This window comes from Salminus brasiliensis, chromosome 14 (genome assembly GCF_030463535.1).
Source record: "Salminus brasiliensis chromosome 14, fSalBra1.hap2, whole genome shotgun sequence".
NCBI classification, from domain to species: Eukaryota; Metazoa; Chordata; class Actinopteri; order Characiformes; family Bryconidae; genus Salminus; species Salminus brasiliensis.
In genome coordinates, this window is record NC_132891.1 from 8,782,757 (window position 1) to 8,800,422 (window position 17,666).

The 17,666-nt window shown below is 42.0% G+C and overlaps 1 protein-coding gene across 6 annotated transcripts in view; it reads right to left on the minus strand.

The window, feature by feature from the left end:
• The window catches only part of kif1b (kinesin family member 1B), an 85,582-nt gene that overhangs the window by 44,369 nt on the left and 23,547 nt on the right, over window positions 1-17,666 (minus strand). For 2 of the 6 annotated variants that reach the window (XM_072656573.1, XM_072656572.1), the window contains exons 3-14: window positions 13,915-13,991; window positions 13,593-13,772; window positions 13,287-13,352; window positions 12,507-12,685; window positions 10,913-11,024; window positions 10,236-10,313; window positions 9,373-9,438; window positions 9,206-9,223; window positions 8,909-8,984; window positions 8,091-8,169; window positions 7,749-7,891; window positions 3,871-4,004 (exon numbers count right to left, since the gene is read on the minus strand). In XM_072656573.1, the coding sequence (XP_072512674.1) occupies window positions 3,871-4,004; window positions 7,749-7,891; window positions 8,091-8,169; window positions 8,909-8,984; window positions 9,206-9,223; window positions 9,373-9,438; window positions 10,236-10,313; window positions 10,913-11,024; window positions 12,507-12,685; window positions 13,287-13,352; window positions 13,593-13,772; window positions 13,915-13,991 (1,208 nt within the window). Of the gene's footprint in view, window positions 1-3,870; window positions 4,005-6,948; window positions 6,991-7,748; window positions 7,892-8,090; window positions 8,170-8,908; window positions 8,985-9,205; window positions 9,224-9,372; window positions 9,439-10,235; window positions 10,314-10,912; window positions 11,025-12,506; window positions 12,686-13,286; window positions 13,353-13,592; window positions 13,773-13,914; window positions 13,992-17,666 lie in introns of all 6 variants that reach the window. The other 4 variants (XM_072656569.1, XM_072656571.1, XM_072656568.1 and 1 more) reach the window with 3 other exon arrangements.

Here is a 17,666-nt window from a genome sequence, read left to right on the forward strand (position 1 = left end):
ACAGTTTAGAGGGTGAATGGTACTACTGTACTAGACTGTAACTAATCTACTGGCTGAGAGCTACAAATCTATAGGTTTCCAGAGTCTCCAGAGTCTAACAAAAATGGAGACAGACTGCCCTGCTAAATGATTTAACATATTCTTAGAGGACCATGCGAACTTGGTGAACCCAAGACATAAGAAAAGCAAACGTCAGTGGTGATATACTACTAATACTTTCATAGATTTTTATAGTGATTTATTGTCTTAATATTACTGCACTGTGTAAGATATACTTTGATATGGTGCAGTAGACTTGCTTTGGCAACTGGACAAATACATAAGCAAAATAATAGCATTACATCTGACCGTATTTGATTCACGGTGTATATTATCACAGCAAGACATGAAAAAAAGGTTTATTTTATATACACTGTTGGTTATCAATGGCCCATGGGGAACCACTGTTATACCATTGGGAGGCAGTCAACATGCAAGAAGTCCATTCTTAGTATACCTTCATTGTGGCGGCTCTAAAACGTGTTTTTTTCCCCCAGATATGCTACCAGAGATTGGACTTCTTGCACATTCCGTGCCTCTCAATGGCATGTGGAACGACAACTCCGGCAAGAGGTACGGAGCAATCTCTGTGGAGCAGTCAACCTCTACAATGAACACTTTCGGTCACCTCATACAGTCCATGCCACAACATCTCTCTACTGTCATCCAAGTCAAGGGTGGTTATTCCCACCGCTAAGTAGGCGATCATAATATTCTGATATGACTGTATATTCACAGTCATTTATCTTCTAAGAACAGTACTTTAATGTGTTAAATATGCTCCAACTGTAGATCAACTTTGGCAACTCCATATAAAAAAACGGTAATGTCATGATTCACAAACCACAACATCCATTGTAAAATCTGTATATCATAACACACCTATACGTTAAAAACTCACATTATTATCTGCCTTGTCTTAAAGTATTCTTATGAAGAGGAGTTACAATATATGAGGACATAAACTAAGCATAAAAACTGGCTCACATCATTTCTCTAACATCTGTGTAATTCCGTGTCCCCACATGTACTTATGTAGGATTGCCCTCATGACCGACAAAAGCTGCAGTGTAATGCAAAGAGGCTTACAGACATACCATGTCGTGCTATTTCAGCTCTCATTAGAAAGCCCCAGTTACATTCCATCCAAAAATAATACAGAAATGTTGTATAGAAGGCTGTATAGAAGCCTAGATGCATGTTCTCCCAAGTCCATGTATCACAGTACTGTGATACACAGTAACCGTAACCGTACTGTGATCAAAGCTTATCTGGTGTGAAAAAGGGGTGAAAAACTGAGCCAAAAGGGTAAACCAGAATCCGCTCTCTGGCTTTTCTATTGTGTCAACCTCCTATTGTCCTGAGCAGAGAGAAAGACTTTCGGACCATCTGGTCTAAAAAATACAGGAAGTGTGCACACCAAACACCCCCTAGATCCTTCCTAAAGGGTTAACACCCTTGCCATCTGTTGGTCTGTAAAACAACACACTTTTGCTCTGTTAACTTTGAACTCTGAAGTGACATTAAGACAGACCTACAGCAAAAATACACATACTGCACTGTGCAAAGGTTTAAGTCTCCTGTGAAAATGAAGAAGCTCCATATCTGGGCAGTAGGTGTTTATTTACTCAGTAAAACACGAACATAAGAATAAATACAAATAACATTCATACAGAAAGTCATGGTTTTCCATCACTGTGTTCATTAAAACCATCTCCAATGCTCTCCTAATGGGAGTTCAGTATTATTAAAAGTCCTCATCCAACACCTGATTTGGTAAATCAGTACGTATTGTTGTTTAATCAGGTGAGCTGGTGATGGAACTAGTGGAACGTATTCATAAGCTGGTTGCAGGCATCCAGGAGAAATCTGGAACCAAGCCTTGTATATCTACTTTCTTCAACATGCGAAATTCTTGGTCCTTCTTACTGTATTTATGTTTACCTGCTTCAGTTCTAATGTGATCTGGAGTTCTTAAAGGCGAAAGCTCTAATATAATGTGCCTATGTGCCTAAAACCTCTGCACAGTGCTGTATTTATTACACACAGATTATCTCTTGGATGTAATAGTATTGGGTATGTATAGAGGTGGGCAAAATTACAATATTTTACTGAACAGTGATAAAACGTTATTGTGATGCATGATATGATTTCATGAGTAGATTGACGATATAGTCAGTACTTTAAGAACATGGACTGACTGCACGTTTCATTTGAGCGAGAGCGTAATTAGCCCCGCTTAATCCAATGGTTTTTATATTATATATATATATATATATATATATATATATATATATATATATATATATATATATATATATATATATATATATATATATATAGGAGCTACTTTACAGAGACGCCATTTTGTCAGGAAATGTCAACAACCGTGGCACATTTTCACTTTTTCAAGTGAAGGGTAATCCACCCAATTGATTTCAGTGCTCCCACATAACTGACGCAAGACTAAGACACTTCAAGGTCCTGAGACTTACGAGGAAGTTAAAAAAAGGGTCTAATGTTTTATGTGGCTTTTTTTTTTTTTTTTACATCTAATAGCCACAAAGAACAAGTCTATTTTTGTCTGGTTTCCGAACTGCGTTGGAGGCTGACGTCACTGGATGACAGAGGAGAGCGCAGGCCACTGCTGTAACCATGGAAACTACATCTCCTGAAGGAAAGATGCTCTAAAGGAGAACAAGATCTCAAACTGAGAGAGAAGGGCAAGAAAGTAGAATATAGAAGAAATATATATATATATATATATATATATATATATATATATATATATATATATATATTTATTTATTTATATATATTGTTTATTTATTTCACTGGGGAAAGCATGACGAGACAGACTTGCCTTCAGCGTAAAACTGCCAAGTGTTTTCTTTCTGTCTGGTGAATGATTTCTATTATGCAAGGTTAGGGTTGTAATAAAATATATCAGAACAAATACAGACTAATCACAAAAGCTCTTTTTTCTAGCACACATTACCACAGGAAGTGTGGTTTCATTTTTATTAACTGACTTCATTAAAGCAAACTCTACAATATTGTGATATGTTTGGAAAAATGTTGAGATGCTGAATTTTATAAACAAGTTAGTGTTATGGTAGGAGGGAAGGTGAACGTCAGTTCAACGCAAGCAGGGACAAAAAACCTGGGCACATTTCTGGGGTAACCATGGTGACTCACATCACAGCATGCATCCTTAATAAGAGAGTTATTTATTAACAGCAGAACATTAGGCATGAATATGTCTTTTGGGCCTTGACTGTGAGCACTGAGCAGTCAGCTGGTAGAATTTAGGAAGAGGAAGACAAAAGGTCTCTGCTTTGGGCTGGCTGTTGAATCAGGAGACGCCTAGAGCAGAACTCACTGGCCACATGGCATCTATTGAACCATTCATGACCCCACTTGTGGGAAATGTTCATCATAGCAACATGGCAAACAAACCTCTGAAGAGCAGCACTTTCCAAACTGATCTGTTACAGCTGTTGCTTTCAGAAGGGTAGCAGTGATTTTTCTAATATTTTATAACAAAGGAAATCCCCCCAAATGTTTACGTACACATAACCAAGCGGTTATGACAAAAAACAACAACATTAAAAGCCTGTAATCAAGACTGAGAGTATAAGGGCCCCCAAAAAAGGTACAACTATGTTCCCAAAGTAAAAGTACTGAAGACATACCCTTAAGAGTAGCACCACCTCAATGACCGGCACTGTCTGAGCGTCGTACCATTTCGTTCACTTACTTAAGCAATTGTAAAACTATGGTAAGCAGGTAATGAGGTAACAAGGTGTCCAGTGCTGAATGGTGACTTACCTTGAGCCTTTCGATGGCCTCTTCTCCACCTGGAGTGGACATGATGCGCTCCTGGATGCTGGAGACGGACTGCAGGCCGGCCTGGCTGCACAGAGAGCCAGACGATGGCGATGCGGTCAGGCACCCCATTGGCGCTGTGGAGAGATGGCCAGGCCGTTGGTTCTCTGAGGCTAGCAAGTATCTATGCTTATTGTTGTGAATATCTTTCAGGTCTGAGCCACGCAGGAGAGACGAGGGGAAACAGGACGAGGTGAAAAGAGGAGCAGAAATATGGTGGGAACAGATAAAAGGAAATAAAGAGGGAAAGAGTGAGATGAAGAGAGAGGGAGAGAAGGAAAGAAAGAGAAAAGACAAAGAGGAGGAAAGACTAGAGTAAGACACACAGTTCACATTAAAGGATAAAAACAAACACCAGTCACAAATGATTAGATGCACAAAGCAGTGGTTTTCACACCAGGTCCTGAAGCCTGTTTAGATGTAATTTACTGTGAATTAGTGTGGCTAATTATTTCATTTGGACTGTCAGATTGGTCTACATCAAAATGTCAATGCATTGGTGCTTTAATAAATCATATTACTGCTAAACCTGCGGGTCTCATACGCCAGTGCAAGTGCTGGAAAATAAATGGTACATTAGATCTAGAGCTGTCTTGATTAATCAATTAACCCTTTCGCAAGTGAGTTCTGGCTCTCTGGAACGGCATACCCAGAGAAAGTTCCTTTAGCATGAGTGCAGCTGCAGCTGAATAATCTGCTATATTTTCACAGCAGAAATGTTATACTGAGGATATGTGACGGGGTGGTTAATTATCAGAAGAACAGTAACTCTGACAACGAGCAACATTGTTGTTCGTAATAGGTCAAGAGTTTGCGGCAGGTATGACCAGCAAGCTTATGTCGATTAACACGGATTACTGGTCTTGCTGTGTTTCGGCAGAGTTTTAGAGCGACAGTGTTTGCTGGGGGAAGCAGACAGAGAAAATGAAATAGCTGACTAAAGCTGACTGTTTAAAACTGAACATTCTACACAGAGCTTCAATCCTATGAGGAGGGCCATACTGACCACGGACCAGCCGTGGCAAATCCCACTTGTGGGATTTCCTGTACTTGCAAAAGGGCTAAATGTCTTTGCTTAACATGGGAAATATTGGATAAACTAGTTCTGAATAGTGAAATAGTCTACAGAAATAACAATGATTTCTAACTTTTCTGAATTTTTGCCACACAATTGATGTTTTTCCAGTATTTTGGAATTTCTGAACAGCTATGCACGGTTTGTTATTATTCAGTATTGTTAGTCTCATTATCCAATTCATCGCCAGAATAATCAGTAGATTACGCGATTACTCACACGCTCAACAGCGTCAGTACTAATCAGATCTTGTGCTTTCTGCTCGAATTAACAGGCCGAGTCATTTATTTCAGACCGAGTCATCTCAGATTGCTCACAAGGTCACGGCTGCTGATTTGGACCTGGGTGAAAACCACCTTCACTTCGGGATAGGATAGAAAGGTGAAGTGAGAAGGGCTGCACAGAGGCCAAGGACTGAGAGAAGGAAGGGGAGGGGGGGGGGGCGCATGAAAACACATGCTGCTGTTCTAGCCTGTGACGCAGTAGGCTCTTTCTTCTCCCCCACACACACATACACACACTCACACTATTCAGAATGTCATCATGCCCTCACTGCTGGAGAGCAGAGCCACAGAGCTCCACAAAATGGCAATGGGAGCATCTAAGGTGACTAAGAATGGACTGCTGAAGCCTCTCCCAGGGGGTCTGAACACAGAGGAGGTTTCAGCTGCCTATTCACTTTAGAGGCTCTTATTAAGCTGCTCTGTGATAAATGAACTCTCCTGAAACATCTAGGCTACACTCTTAAAAATAAAAGGTTCTACAAGGGGTTCTTTAAGTGATGCCATAGAAGACCCATTTTTGTATGTGGAAAAGACCCTTTAAGAACCTTTTAAGAAGTGGATGTAATGGTTCCCCACACTCACAGCTGTCAAAAATGGTTCTTCTAGGCACCTATTATTTTTGAGAGTGAGCAAGGATTTGCAGATCTGCTGGCTCCATGCACAGAATTCATGCGATTTAAGCAGACTAGTTTAAAACTGAGCTTTTTTTCAGTGCCAGAGCAGCAGAGAACCCAGCTGAACACGTCTGTTTCCTGGTGCTGATCAAAAACTCCCAGACAGATGCTAAAATAGGCAGAGTTCTGTTTCAGTGGCTGTTTCGCTCTTGCAGCTTTTTTTTTTTTTTTTTTAAATAAGAGGAACACGAAGCATGTAACAGGATATAAGACAGGGACAAGGTAAGGTAAGGTAAGGGGAGGACACAGAACCGTTAAGGGGAAGAGAAAATATAGCTGGAAAAAAATGGCTAGATCGAGAAGGCTACGAGTGAGCTAGAGCAACCCAACACTGCACAGCAAACTCACTAAAAATCCACCTCTATTCCCACAAACATAAAATAAAGCATGCACCTTTCCTCCGGAAGTGAGAACTTAGCTGAATGCTGTCACCTGAAATGGACAGTTACATGAGAACACAAAAGCTTCACTGACAAAAAGAGGGATGTGTAAGGCTATAATGAAATTGCTATAAATGAGGGTGCTTAGAGGCAGTCTATAAATTCTAAGGCATTGACGGGGGGGGGGCATATTAGGGGGTTCCAGCCTGTGATTTCAACTGCACCATCCCAGCCTGTGTGTCATACAAGCAAAGCAGGTAGAAAGCATGCAGAAGTGCGCACACTGTGTGCGCACACTCGCGCACACTCGCGCACACTCGCGCACACTCGCGCACACTCGCGCACACTCGCGCACACTCGCGCACACTCGCGCACACTCGTCATTCGTTCACCCATACCCAACCTACTAGGCCTAAATCTGTCTGGGACTCATCCTGTCTCAAGCATTAAGCAAGAAGAAAAACAGAGGCATGCAAAGCCAGCAGGTCTGACTCCAGAAGTGGCCAGAAGCAACAGTAGCAAAAGCCACCAGCAGCAAGAAGGAGGATAGTGAGAGAGTGCAAGAGAGAGCAAGAGCAAGGTTGGTGCAAGGTCATACATATACACACATTTGCTTCCACTTCCAGGATAATCATCCCCCATTGGCTCGACTGAAGGGAAGCAGGAAGAACAGAAGGGTGAGAAGGTCAGAGTTGAGAGGATTGGTAGAGGATTGATGGAGGCAGTTAGTGAGTTCTGACTGGACTAGACCAAACACACAGAAGATGAGGATGTGATGAAATGTGTTCCACTAGAAGGAGCATGCAGAAATCGTCAATAGATTGACTATAACTAGTAATACAGTCTAATGTATTTTAATACAACTATATTTATACACCTGACTGTGTGTGTGTGTCAGGTGCCAATAGGGTGGTTGTAATTGTGTGATTAAAATTATTCAAAGTTAAATTAGAAACAATGTGTTGACAGTTTGTAAAAATAATACATTGGACACTGTTGCATTAATACATGGCCATTCACTTGTTTATTTATTTTTTTAATTTTATTTAGGTGCTTTATTTTAAAACTGATTACTCAACTACACATTATACTGCCATTCACATCTCCTGGCATGTACTGCAACCTTCTAAGGTCTGCAAATGCTGAATATATTTAACAGATTTCAGAAATAGTCTATAATAATTTTTATTATACAAGAAATGACTCGCTCCTTCTCCTTGTTAAAGTCTCAAATAAAGGAGGTCAGGTCTAGAGGCAGAAATGCAAAGCTAGTAAAAACATTAAGCAAGTTAATGCTGAAGAGAAGACAGAAGAGAGCTAGTGTTGCCAGTGTTGTGTCAGTACTGGAATGAATGGCTGATGAGTAAGCAAGGTGAGGGCCTGCCAGAGGCACTGTGGCCAAACTTACTGTCCAGGATGTCTCCGAGCCCCTGGGCCCGGAGCAGTTCCTTCAACCGCAGCACCTCATCCTTCAGCTCGCGCACAAGCTTGGCGTTGGGGTCCTCGTTAATCACAGCATTGCACTTGATCTGCTTGGCTCGATCAGCGTATCTATAGGAGTGTGTAAGTGTTGTTCGAGTGTAAAGAGGATGAAAGACAGAGAAACAGATTATAGATATAGGTGAGATAAAAAGCCATGATTAATGCCTCTTACTGTTTCGCATAATTAATAACAAGCAGTCAAGAGTCAAGACTAATCTGTCCCACAGTGCTCTTTTGTTTAGAGATGGAGAGCTAAGAAAGCTCTTACCTCAGGGTGCTCAGAGTCTCATCATAGTTAATGTCAGCAGGGCTCAGAGCAGCCACCATAGCAGTCCTAGAGTTTCCACCTGGTAACAAAGAAATTTAAGATGAATTAAACTTATGATCCTTTCGCCATAATTTTAGAAAGTACTTTGTTTACAAACACAAGAGAGAGCAAAATGTAGAGAGAGACATTGCCTTAAGAGAAATTAAGGTAGAGACACAGAATAAAAGTATGTGTCGTTAGCCCCTTTGAAGCCTATGTTTATTATTCAGTTATTGCAAAAACTACTTAGAATTATTTAGTAACTGTTCTCAAAGAGTCCCACAGGGTTCTGTTTTAGGGCCTACAAAGCTGATGCAAATTATGAAAATTATATAGATTATATAGAATGGTGAACTTCATATTACATGAATGTTTGGCATTTTTGAACATAAAGTGATTAAAATATTATTGTTGATGCTGCAAAATAAATAAAATGCCAGGAAAGTTGCCTGGAAAGTTCAGCTCTGTTGAGTATGAGTTGAAGTATGAACAACATCATCAAATATTCTACCAACATGATATTAATACCATTATGCACCACCATTGTTATGGTAATAATAATAACAATAATAATAATAATGGGATGCACTGATCTGGGCTGATGCTGTTCTCCAGTATCGTATATTTTTGTGGAAATATCTAATGACACTGATGCCAAGAGTGATACATAATTTATAAAATGTATATATTTATTTCATGCATACCATTTATAAAATGGTAAAATGAACAAAATGCATGCATTGTGCATCTCTAATTATACCAGGACTGAGCACACATACCCAAGTTCTCTCTTAAAAGCCATGTCAAAACGGAGTCTCTGTAAGGGATGAAGTCGGTCTTCTTTTTCTTCTTGCTCTGTTTCACAACAAGAACAGCCATTAAAGCTCACACATGAAAAATGCTGGAACCACGACATCAGGTAAGATAATGGGTTAAACATGAAAGGGGTATTAGTGGTGAAATGGTGTACAGGTTCAGAAATGGAGGTGAAAACCAAAGTTAGTCGATGCCAGAGCAAATCACTGGTCTTTGCTTTCTGACATGTCAGAGGGTATTATTGAACACAGAAGGTTTACCTTGCTGGTACAGTTATCCTGGCAAAGGGAAGCATTTTCAGGAGAGAGAGACAGAGACACAGCACACAGTGTTACAGCACTGCAGTCAGACAGGCAGGAGAGAGAGACAGACAGACAGACAGACAGACAGTTCATGCCAGTGCAACAGTCTCCAGAATAATACTCACCACCTCAGCCAGGGCAGAAATCACCTTCCCCAGGGTAGTTAGCGATTTGTTGATGTTTGCACCTTCCTGTGAAGCAAAATAATGAGTGAGAAGGCAGCATTTGATTTAATTAGCTTTATTAAATGGACTAAAAGGATCTGCCAGGGCAGTGTGACAGGGTGTAACGGTAAGTGTGGCACTGAGTGGGACAGAGCACAACTTCACTACAGATGTGTGCGAAAAAAAAAAAAAAAAAAAAAAGATGCCTTCCGGTAAACCTCAGTGCTTTTTCTGTACAGTGATCCCTTTCATGTGAGAAAACAATATTTACAAGCCTTGGCAACTTGAGGAGCAGTAAGCAACTCCTTTTAGCCCCCTAGCTAATTCCCCGGACTGTCACCTCATTAACAGACACAGCTTCATAAATGTTCACACATAACCTGGCACTATTACTATTATCAAACTGTGTCTGCTTTTAAACTCGAAGCCCTGACCCATTTTGGCGTGTACCATTAACATAATAATAAAGCTTCAAAAGACTGTCAAACAATTCTCCTTGACATAAGTGAATAATGAGAATTTGATACCTAGAACAGACATACTGTGAACCTCAAGTACTGTCAGCATAAACAAAACGGCCCAATCTCGAAACCCCAAAACATTCTTAATACGTTATATTTACACCCCCAGCAAAAGCTCTAGTCGGAGCTGGCCAAATGCTAAAATACAACAATGTACAGTTTATATACTGAGGATGTGAGGCATACACAGACTGAGAGTCTGTGTTAGTGTGTGTTGAGATATTATCAGTCTCCCCTGCCTCTTCCACATATGGCCCTGCTGCAGAGGTGCCACCTGCAAAGGGCAGTAAAATTAGTCTGTACCTTCAGTCTGGTGCCTTTGGCCCCAGTTGAGTCAGCGCGCTCACTGCCTGCCAGGTCCACTAGGCTGATTTTGCTGACCTGAAACAAGATAGCACAGGAACATTCACTCCTAAGACACAAAGAGAGAAATCAATAGAAGCAACAGAGATGGTCTGCAGCCTAGCTTGCATACTGCCTCCATCTTTACCTTGTTTTTCCCCCCCATGTCTTGCTCTTTTCATTCATTAGCACCATGTTACCACCCTATTAGCTCAAGTTCATTCTCTGTTGTTATAGTGAAATCATATGAGTGTGCTCATGATTCATTTAAATAAAAAATTTAAAAAAACCCTCATCAGCCAAACTATTTGGGTCAGACACCTACAGTGTGTTGCACCCTTTTCGTTCTGCATATTTGGCTGGCATGAGCAGAGCTGGATAGTGGGCTTAAGTGCGGCCTGTATAGTAAAATCTAATGTAATCACACTGCACAATGGCCATTGTGTGCATCGACACCACAGTGGTGCTTTTGTGCGCAGAGCGAACAAACAATGAGCCCTATAGACAGGGTTGGTGGGACGTCTCCCTCCCCTGCCCTCCGGGCCTGAAGCAGGGCTGCCTGTTTCTTCGGCTGTAGAGACCCAGACCGAGCCTGTGCCGGTTGAGGTAATGGCTGTTAGCGAGGTGGCGGCTCTGACCTTCTCTGTAGACAGATCTGTCTCGATGTCGTGCCTTCTCTGGGTGAAGACGATGGTGAAGACAGCGTGGGAGCGGCTGCTGGTCTCGTTCATGTTGGTGGCAGCCACAGTCCTAAAGAGAGGAAGACAAACACACTAGGGGTGTAAAAATTAATACACACAGCCCAATGTTTTGCTCTTAAAGCTGGGAAATAATGCCATTAATATTCAAATTAATAAGTTATTATAATACAAAATAAAGAATACGCTCATTTGGGCAAAAAATAACAATGGGCTTATGCACAGCACACAGTAAGATACCTCACTGCCTTAAAATCGTTACGGTAGAATGACAGCTGGGATAATACTGAGGGGTAAGACCTTCTTGGGATAATCTCTAAGTGTAACAGCATGGCTAATGTGAATGATGTTCTGAGGGGGATGGGACCATGGAGCCTGTGGTAATACCTAGAGGAGCACCATTATAACACCGGCGGGTAATACTGAAGGGCAACATCTTCTAGGGTAATACCTCCGCGAGGGGTAATACCATGGAGTAGTAACTGGAGTATTACCTGGGGTAATAACTGGAGTAATACCAAGGGACTTGTGATAATACTGACTGGTAATACCTTCCTGGGATAATCCTGAGAGGTAACACCATGGCATATGGGGGTAATATACTGAGGGGTAACACCATTGTATCTGGGGGTAATATACTGAGGAGTAACACCATCTGGGCTAATGCTGAGTGGTAATACCTAGCTAAGGTAATACTCAGGACAATATTGTGGCACCTGCAGTAACAGTGAGGGTTAATATCTTTTTTTTTTTGGGGGGGGGGGGGGGGGACAGTAATGCGCTCCTACCAGGTCAAATGTTTACCCACACACTGAGGGGTAATACATCCTCAGGGTAATTTTTGAGGGGGGAGGGGAGGGGGGTGACACTTTTCTGCAAAAATATTTTGGTAATAACTAAAGTAATATCTTCAACGAATGCAATTATTAGCAGACTACACCAGATTCATTGGCCTAAATCATCAAGGTGCAGCTAATCACTAACGGCCACATTTACCAGAGAGTTCAAAGAGTCTAATGCTGTGATTAAAGAGTGAGGCATACTTAGCTCACTAAGGGTAATCCTGGAAAGTACTAGAAAGCCTAGGAATAAGATCATGACTCCTGTAACAACTGAGCTGTGGCATGGAATACTCTTCAGAGAAATAAGCTTTACACGACACAGTCCACAAATAAACCATGAGAGTCAGCACTGGAGGATTAGAGGCATGTTACTCCTCTCCAAGAAAACACACACAGTCAATCAATGTGTCCTGTGACAAGTCACGACCTTCTTCTTCTTCAGCGCTATTTTTACTAAGCATAAAGGCATCCTCTGTGTTGCCCACACAGTCGACTAATGTAACTTCCGGATCACAGAGAAATACACCCAGGCACAGAGAACTCGATGCCTTCCTCAAAGCATCCGACTACAGATCAACAGTAAATTGAAGAAATGATCGGATATATTGTTTGTGAAAAGGGTAAAGCAGGCCCTTTCTCGCAGGAGAGTCACTTTTTACAGCACTTCTCTTTAGCTGCAGTTGTTTTCTCACCTGGCCTTGTTGCCAGCATCCATGAGGTCAGCAATGTCAGTGTATGAGGTGACCGCCAGTTTGGATAAATCTTCCACATAGGGTCCAAGCAGGGGATGCTCCCTCACACGCAGATTCCCTTTGTTTTTCGGGTTCAGCAGGTCCCGCACTCGCTCACAGTAAATCTCCATGTACGCCACCTACACATGGATGTGGTCATGTTTATCATAGTTTAAATACTTTTTCTTCTTTAAAAAATACATAAATACATTTATGGGACCTGTGTATGTATACAATTCAAACAACTGCCCAAAAATAAAAATATAGAAAAAAATATGATTTTCTATGATCTTCAATTTATATTGTAAATGAACAGTTCTGCAGTAAATAATCATTTAAAAATATATATAGTTTATATAATAGCTAGTAAATAAATATATACACACACACTAGAATGTAAACTATATATATATTTATTAATATTATTATTATTATTATTATTAACTTCAGAACTGTTAACTGAGTAAGTACAAAAAATAACCTAATTACTTCACGTTAATTAAAGCTGGATTTTTCTATTCATATTATATATATTCATTCTAGTTCCTTCAAGGCTTGGTAAAGGCCAGGCACAACAGTACAATAGTAAACATGCCGGGCAGCACATAGTGCCCTCTGAAGAACCCCATTACCCCTCCAACTGACTGCACTAATGCAGCCCAGCTCTTCAGTGGATGATGGAGAGAGTGGAAAAAGGCTTGTGGGAATGGATAGAGGGAGCAGGGTGTGTGTGCCACTTACCTCCACAGAGTAGGAGATCTCCTCGTTGTTGTTGTCATTGATTTTCTCAAAGAGTTCTTCACAGAGCTGAGCAGAAGGGGGGAGGGAAATGGTGCATTAGGCAGTGAGGAGAGACTGGTCGATAAAGCACACAAATAACTGCTGAATGCTCCAGACAGAGAGCTAATTCCTTAATGTCTTCTGGCAACAGATGATGTGAAATCAAGGTCTGGAGATAAACCTGAATCATTCAACTTCTCTATATTTTCCTGAAATTTTCCCTTATTCACTATAACGGTCTTCTGGAAATGTACAGTGCTCTGGTACCAGAGGGATGATGCCTTCTTGTCCTTCCTCCTGTTTGCCCATCATTGTGTAAGACTTGCCAGCTCCAGTCTGGCCATAAGCAAAGATGCAAACATTGTAGCCTTCGAAGGCGTGCTGCAGCATCTCTTTCCCAATGTCATTGTAAACACGGCTCTGGGATGCAAAGCTGGGGTCGTCCGGCTACACAGAAAAGAGAAATGACAGAAATAGAAAAAAGATGATCTCATTAACACACATTGTTAGCCTGTCAGATCGCGATTATTTACCAGTATTATTTACACAGCAGACAATTTTGTGAGAGAAGGAGAGAGAGAGAGATTACCGAAGTGTGTGACCAATAGGAATAGTCAAAGCTGAAGGACTTTGGTGACTCTTTTGGGTTCTTCGGATTCAAAATAGCTGAAAGAGAGAAAAGAAAAAATGGAATACTGGTCAATGGAAATTAATGTAAAAAAAAAACATTCTTTCAAATAATTTTGGAGCATTTCTATTGATTTATTCATCATTAACTTCTGACACAATGTAACAACTGCCTGAGTGTGTGTGTGTGTGTGTGTGTGTGTGTGTGTGTGTGTGTGGTTTAAAACCCTGAATCACCATCACAAGCATGTCCATAGACTACTAATTGATTTTTATGTAGCTGACCTATTGGGGATCTCAAAATCCCCTTAAGTGTGCTCTCAAGCAAGCTGTAATGAAATATTATAACCCCTCTACAGCGGACAAAGTCCTGTTAGTCATCCTTCAAATGACCTCAGATAGTAAATAACCACCTTATTACTTCACCTACAATGTGTAATAAAGCGGTAACCAGCCAAACAATGCGGTGTAAAAATGAGCAAGTCTGCAGAGTGGGGGAAGTGAAAGCTGGGGTGACACACATGACTTCACAGCACGCAAACTGAAAATGTAAATCACTGATTTAAGCACTTTCTATTCACATCCAACAGTTGAGAGCAGAGAACACTGTTAGCAAAGCAGTTGGCCTTTCAAAAACATGCTCAGAAAGAGCCGCTGCAATTTGCATGAGTGTAAAAGAAAGAGCTGAATCCTCTAAACCGCAAACCGAGAGGACCTGGAACACAAGCCTGAGTGACAGATATGAAAATATGAGACTTTAATACTGACTGATATTGATGACCAACATAAATCAGGCAACATTAAAAAACAAACAAACAAACAAAAAAAAAAAAACACACTTTTAAAGGAAATTATTCAGAGATCCGCATGCCCTCCAAAGCCCAAAAATTGAGGAGCAGCTAAGGGCTGGCTGGCTGGCTGGCTGGGTCCTGTGAAAATAGAGACACACCCCAATCACCAAGCAGGGCAGCGAGACTACAGAGCCGGGCCAAGAAGCAGACAATATGCCTCCAAGTAGCAAGCAGGCCCGTAAAAACATTGACATGTCCCCAAGTGGAGCCCTCTTAGCCACGACTCTAGATCCTGGAAGCCGAAGCCATGCTGTGGAACAGCTGAGGTGAATGGGAGGCGGAGCAAAGTGATTATGATCAGCTGGAGCTGATTAACCCAAGGCAGCGTGCGGCCCTTTAAAATGCTGCAGAAGAGCCGGGGTTTGGGTTTGCATGTGGGGTAAATAAAGCTATGTCTGCTGCCACTAAACATTTTACAACTCTTAAATCTGTGTTGGGTTGCACGTCTGAGCCAAGTTGAGAGTCAGGTCAATAAGCTACACGAGTCCAGAGGAGTATACCATATAAAAAAAAAAGCAGGATCTGTCCAATCAGAAGAGAACTGGAGGGTATTTCTATTGGACAATCCTCAATTTTGAGCTTAAGATACTTGCTAACTAGGAAACCCTGCTGTGTGGTACATCCTCCAGGTTGCTGTCTCAAGCCTCCATCTCTACTCTGCATAAAGACTGGTGCAGGAATATGAAGTCACTAACCAACTCCATGCAGTGAATGGTTTGTTATGATAGAGCAGGACTCAAGTCTCAAGCATGTTGACGGACACAGACAACATCTGCTGTTTCTGATGAATCTGTGGGATCAATAATATCAGCTGAGGCTATCCTGCAACCAAGTTTGAACACCATGTGTCTGACAGCTGTGTCCATGCGTGAGAGGCTTTTCTCCTCCTTGTTCTTTCAACATCTACTACCTTTTTCACACTTTCTCCGCACGCCATTTCAGCAATGTTGAATTAGTTTCCACTCGCCCCATTCCATTCTGCTCATCCCTCTCAATCCACACATACCTCGCTCCCTCTCAACCATGCATACACACCCCATCCTTCTCTCTCTTGTGGCCACACAGGCCTGCTGTCTTAATAAACAGGAATCTGCAGCCTTGTCTGGTATGCGGCAGGGCCTTAACATGCGGCCTGCTCCCCGTCTCTGTACTGTAGGATATTTATAGGTATTAGAAGGCCAGTTGGTACTGAAGCCCCTTTGACTGACTGCGTCAGAGCTGGCCGGCATGTCGGGGCCTTGGCAAGTGCCTCGGCTCAGGTCCACAAGAGGCCACTGGAAAAAGTAGAAGAGGGAGCAACTGACGAATGTGATCAACGCGCTCCGGGCCTAGCAACCACCCAAACAGAACAGAAACACACACATAGCACATGGCCTAGGCTGAGGTGGTCTTTCCAGGGTCACCGCAAAGATCACTGCTCTGTGAGCTTTCAGACCGGGAATGCTCATCCTAACATTCTAATGAATTAAGAGTCTAATTAGGCACAAAAGCACTGTGCTTGAGATGAGGGGGCTTTAGATCCTCCTGCAGTGAGAATTCCCATGAAGCTCAGCTGGTGTGCTGCCCAAATCTCACTGCATTTATCAATAATGCAGAGTGTGTGCATATGTGTATGTGCAAGTACACACATTTTCAGGGCCAGTCCCCTTTTTGATTCAGTTTGAATTGTAAAGTAGAAGGGCTTTAAGGGGGCTTTCACTTTCAGTCCACACCCAGGTCCAAAACTTTGGTGCATTATCACAGGTTTGTTTTTGGACAGTGAAAACATCTTCCGAACAGTGCATCAACTGTTTTTAATATAAACTACAAATTGCCCCCACCATGGATAGCTTTAGTCACACCATGGCCCACCCCAGGGATTGCTTGAAACAGAGCAGCAGGGATCAGTACTCTGGACTGCTCCTGGGCTCAAAAACAGCTTTCACAATCAGCCAAAGGTCCTTTTCTTAGGCCATATTCTAGGATAGGATGCACCCAGATTCCTGGTTTTGATCAGTGATGGGAGTTTCCACAAGACAGCAAATGAGAGACACTCACACAAATATACTCACACTCACACAAATATAATTTTTAAGGAACCATATTTTATCGCCATTGCTCCTTTGTAGCATCTTTAATTTTGAGAGTGTAGAAAAATGCATCATATACTGCAATGAAGGTGACATTAGTTCTAATAAGACTCAATAAATGCCTGTATTACTGCCCATATTCCCATACCGTGCCACATTAGTGCTCCAAGTCTATCGTGATTCAGCAATCATACATGGCTGGAGTTTTTAATGATCTAGTAGATTGCTTCCTTAAAGATAAGGAATTGAATCAAATCACTGTAGGGTCAATTATGTACACTCCTACTGATCACTGTGTTTCTAGAGCTCATATGTGCGTATGGTGGGGCCTTGGCTGAGTGCTCCATCTTCTCTAACTACAGGTCACAGTTGAGTGGGGGTGGGGGGGCCCACAGGGCAAGCAAAGTCAATGTCCGCAAGGTGCATAGAGTAAAGGCCTTGCCTTCAGAGAGCGTGATCGCGGCGTGCCTGATTGCTGAGGTCACACATGGTGTGTGAGGGCCACGCAAGTGAAACGTCCAGGTCACATTCCCAGTTCCTCCCTTGCTCAAGTCCATGTGGAACTGGAGCAGGCTTCCTCGTTGGGTTATTAGGGAAAAAAGCAAAGCTAAATACGGAGTGATTTCAACTCTGACCTGAGCACTCTTCCAGAAACACAAAGCCCAGAGAGACTATAAACGCCGGCTGGAACTCACAGCCTTCATTAGCCATACTGGAGTACTGAAATCGAGGAGAGCAGCTGGATACTGGGACACTGGAGTAAAGGGCAGATATGTAGACTGACCCTCTGTTGG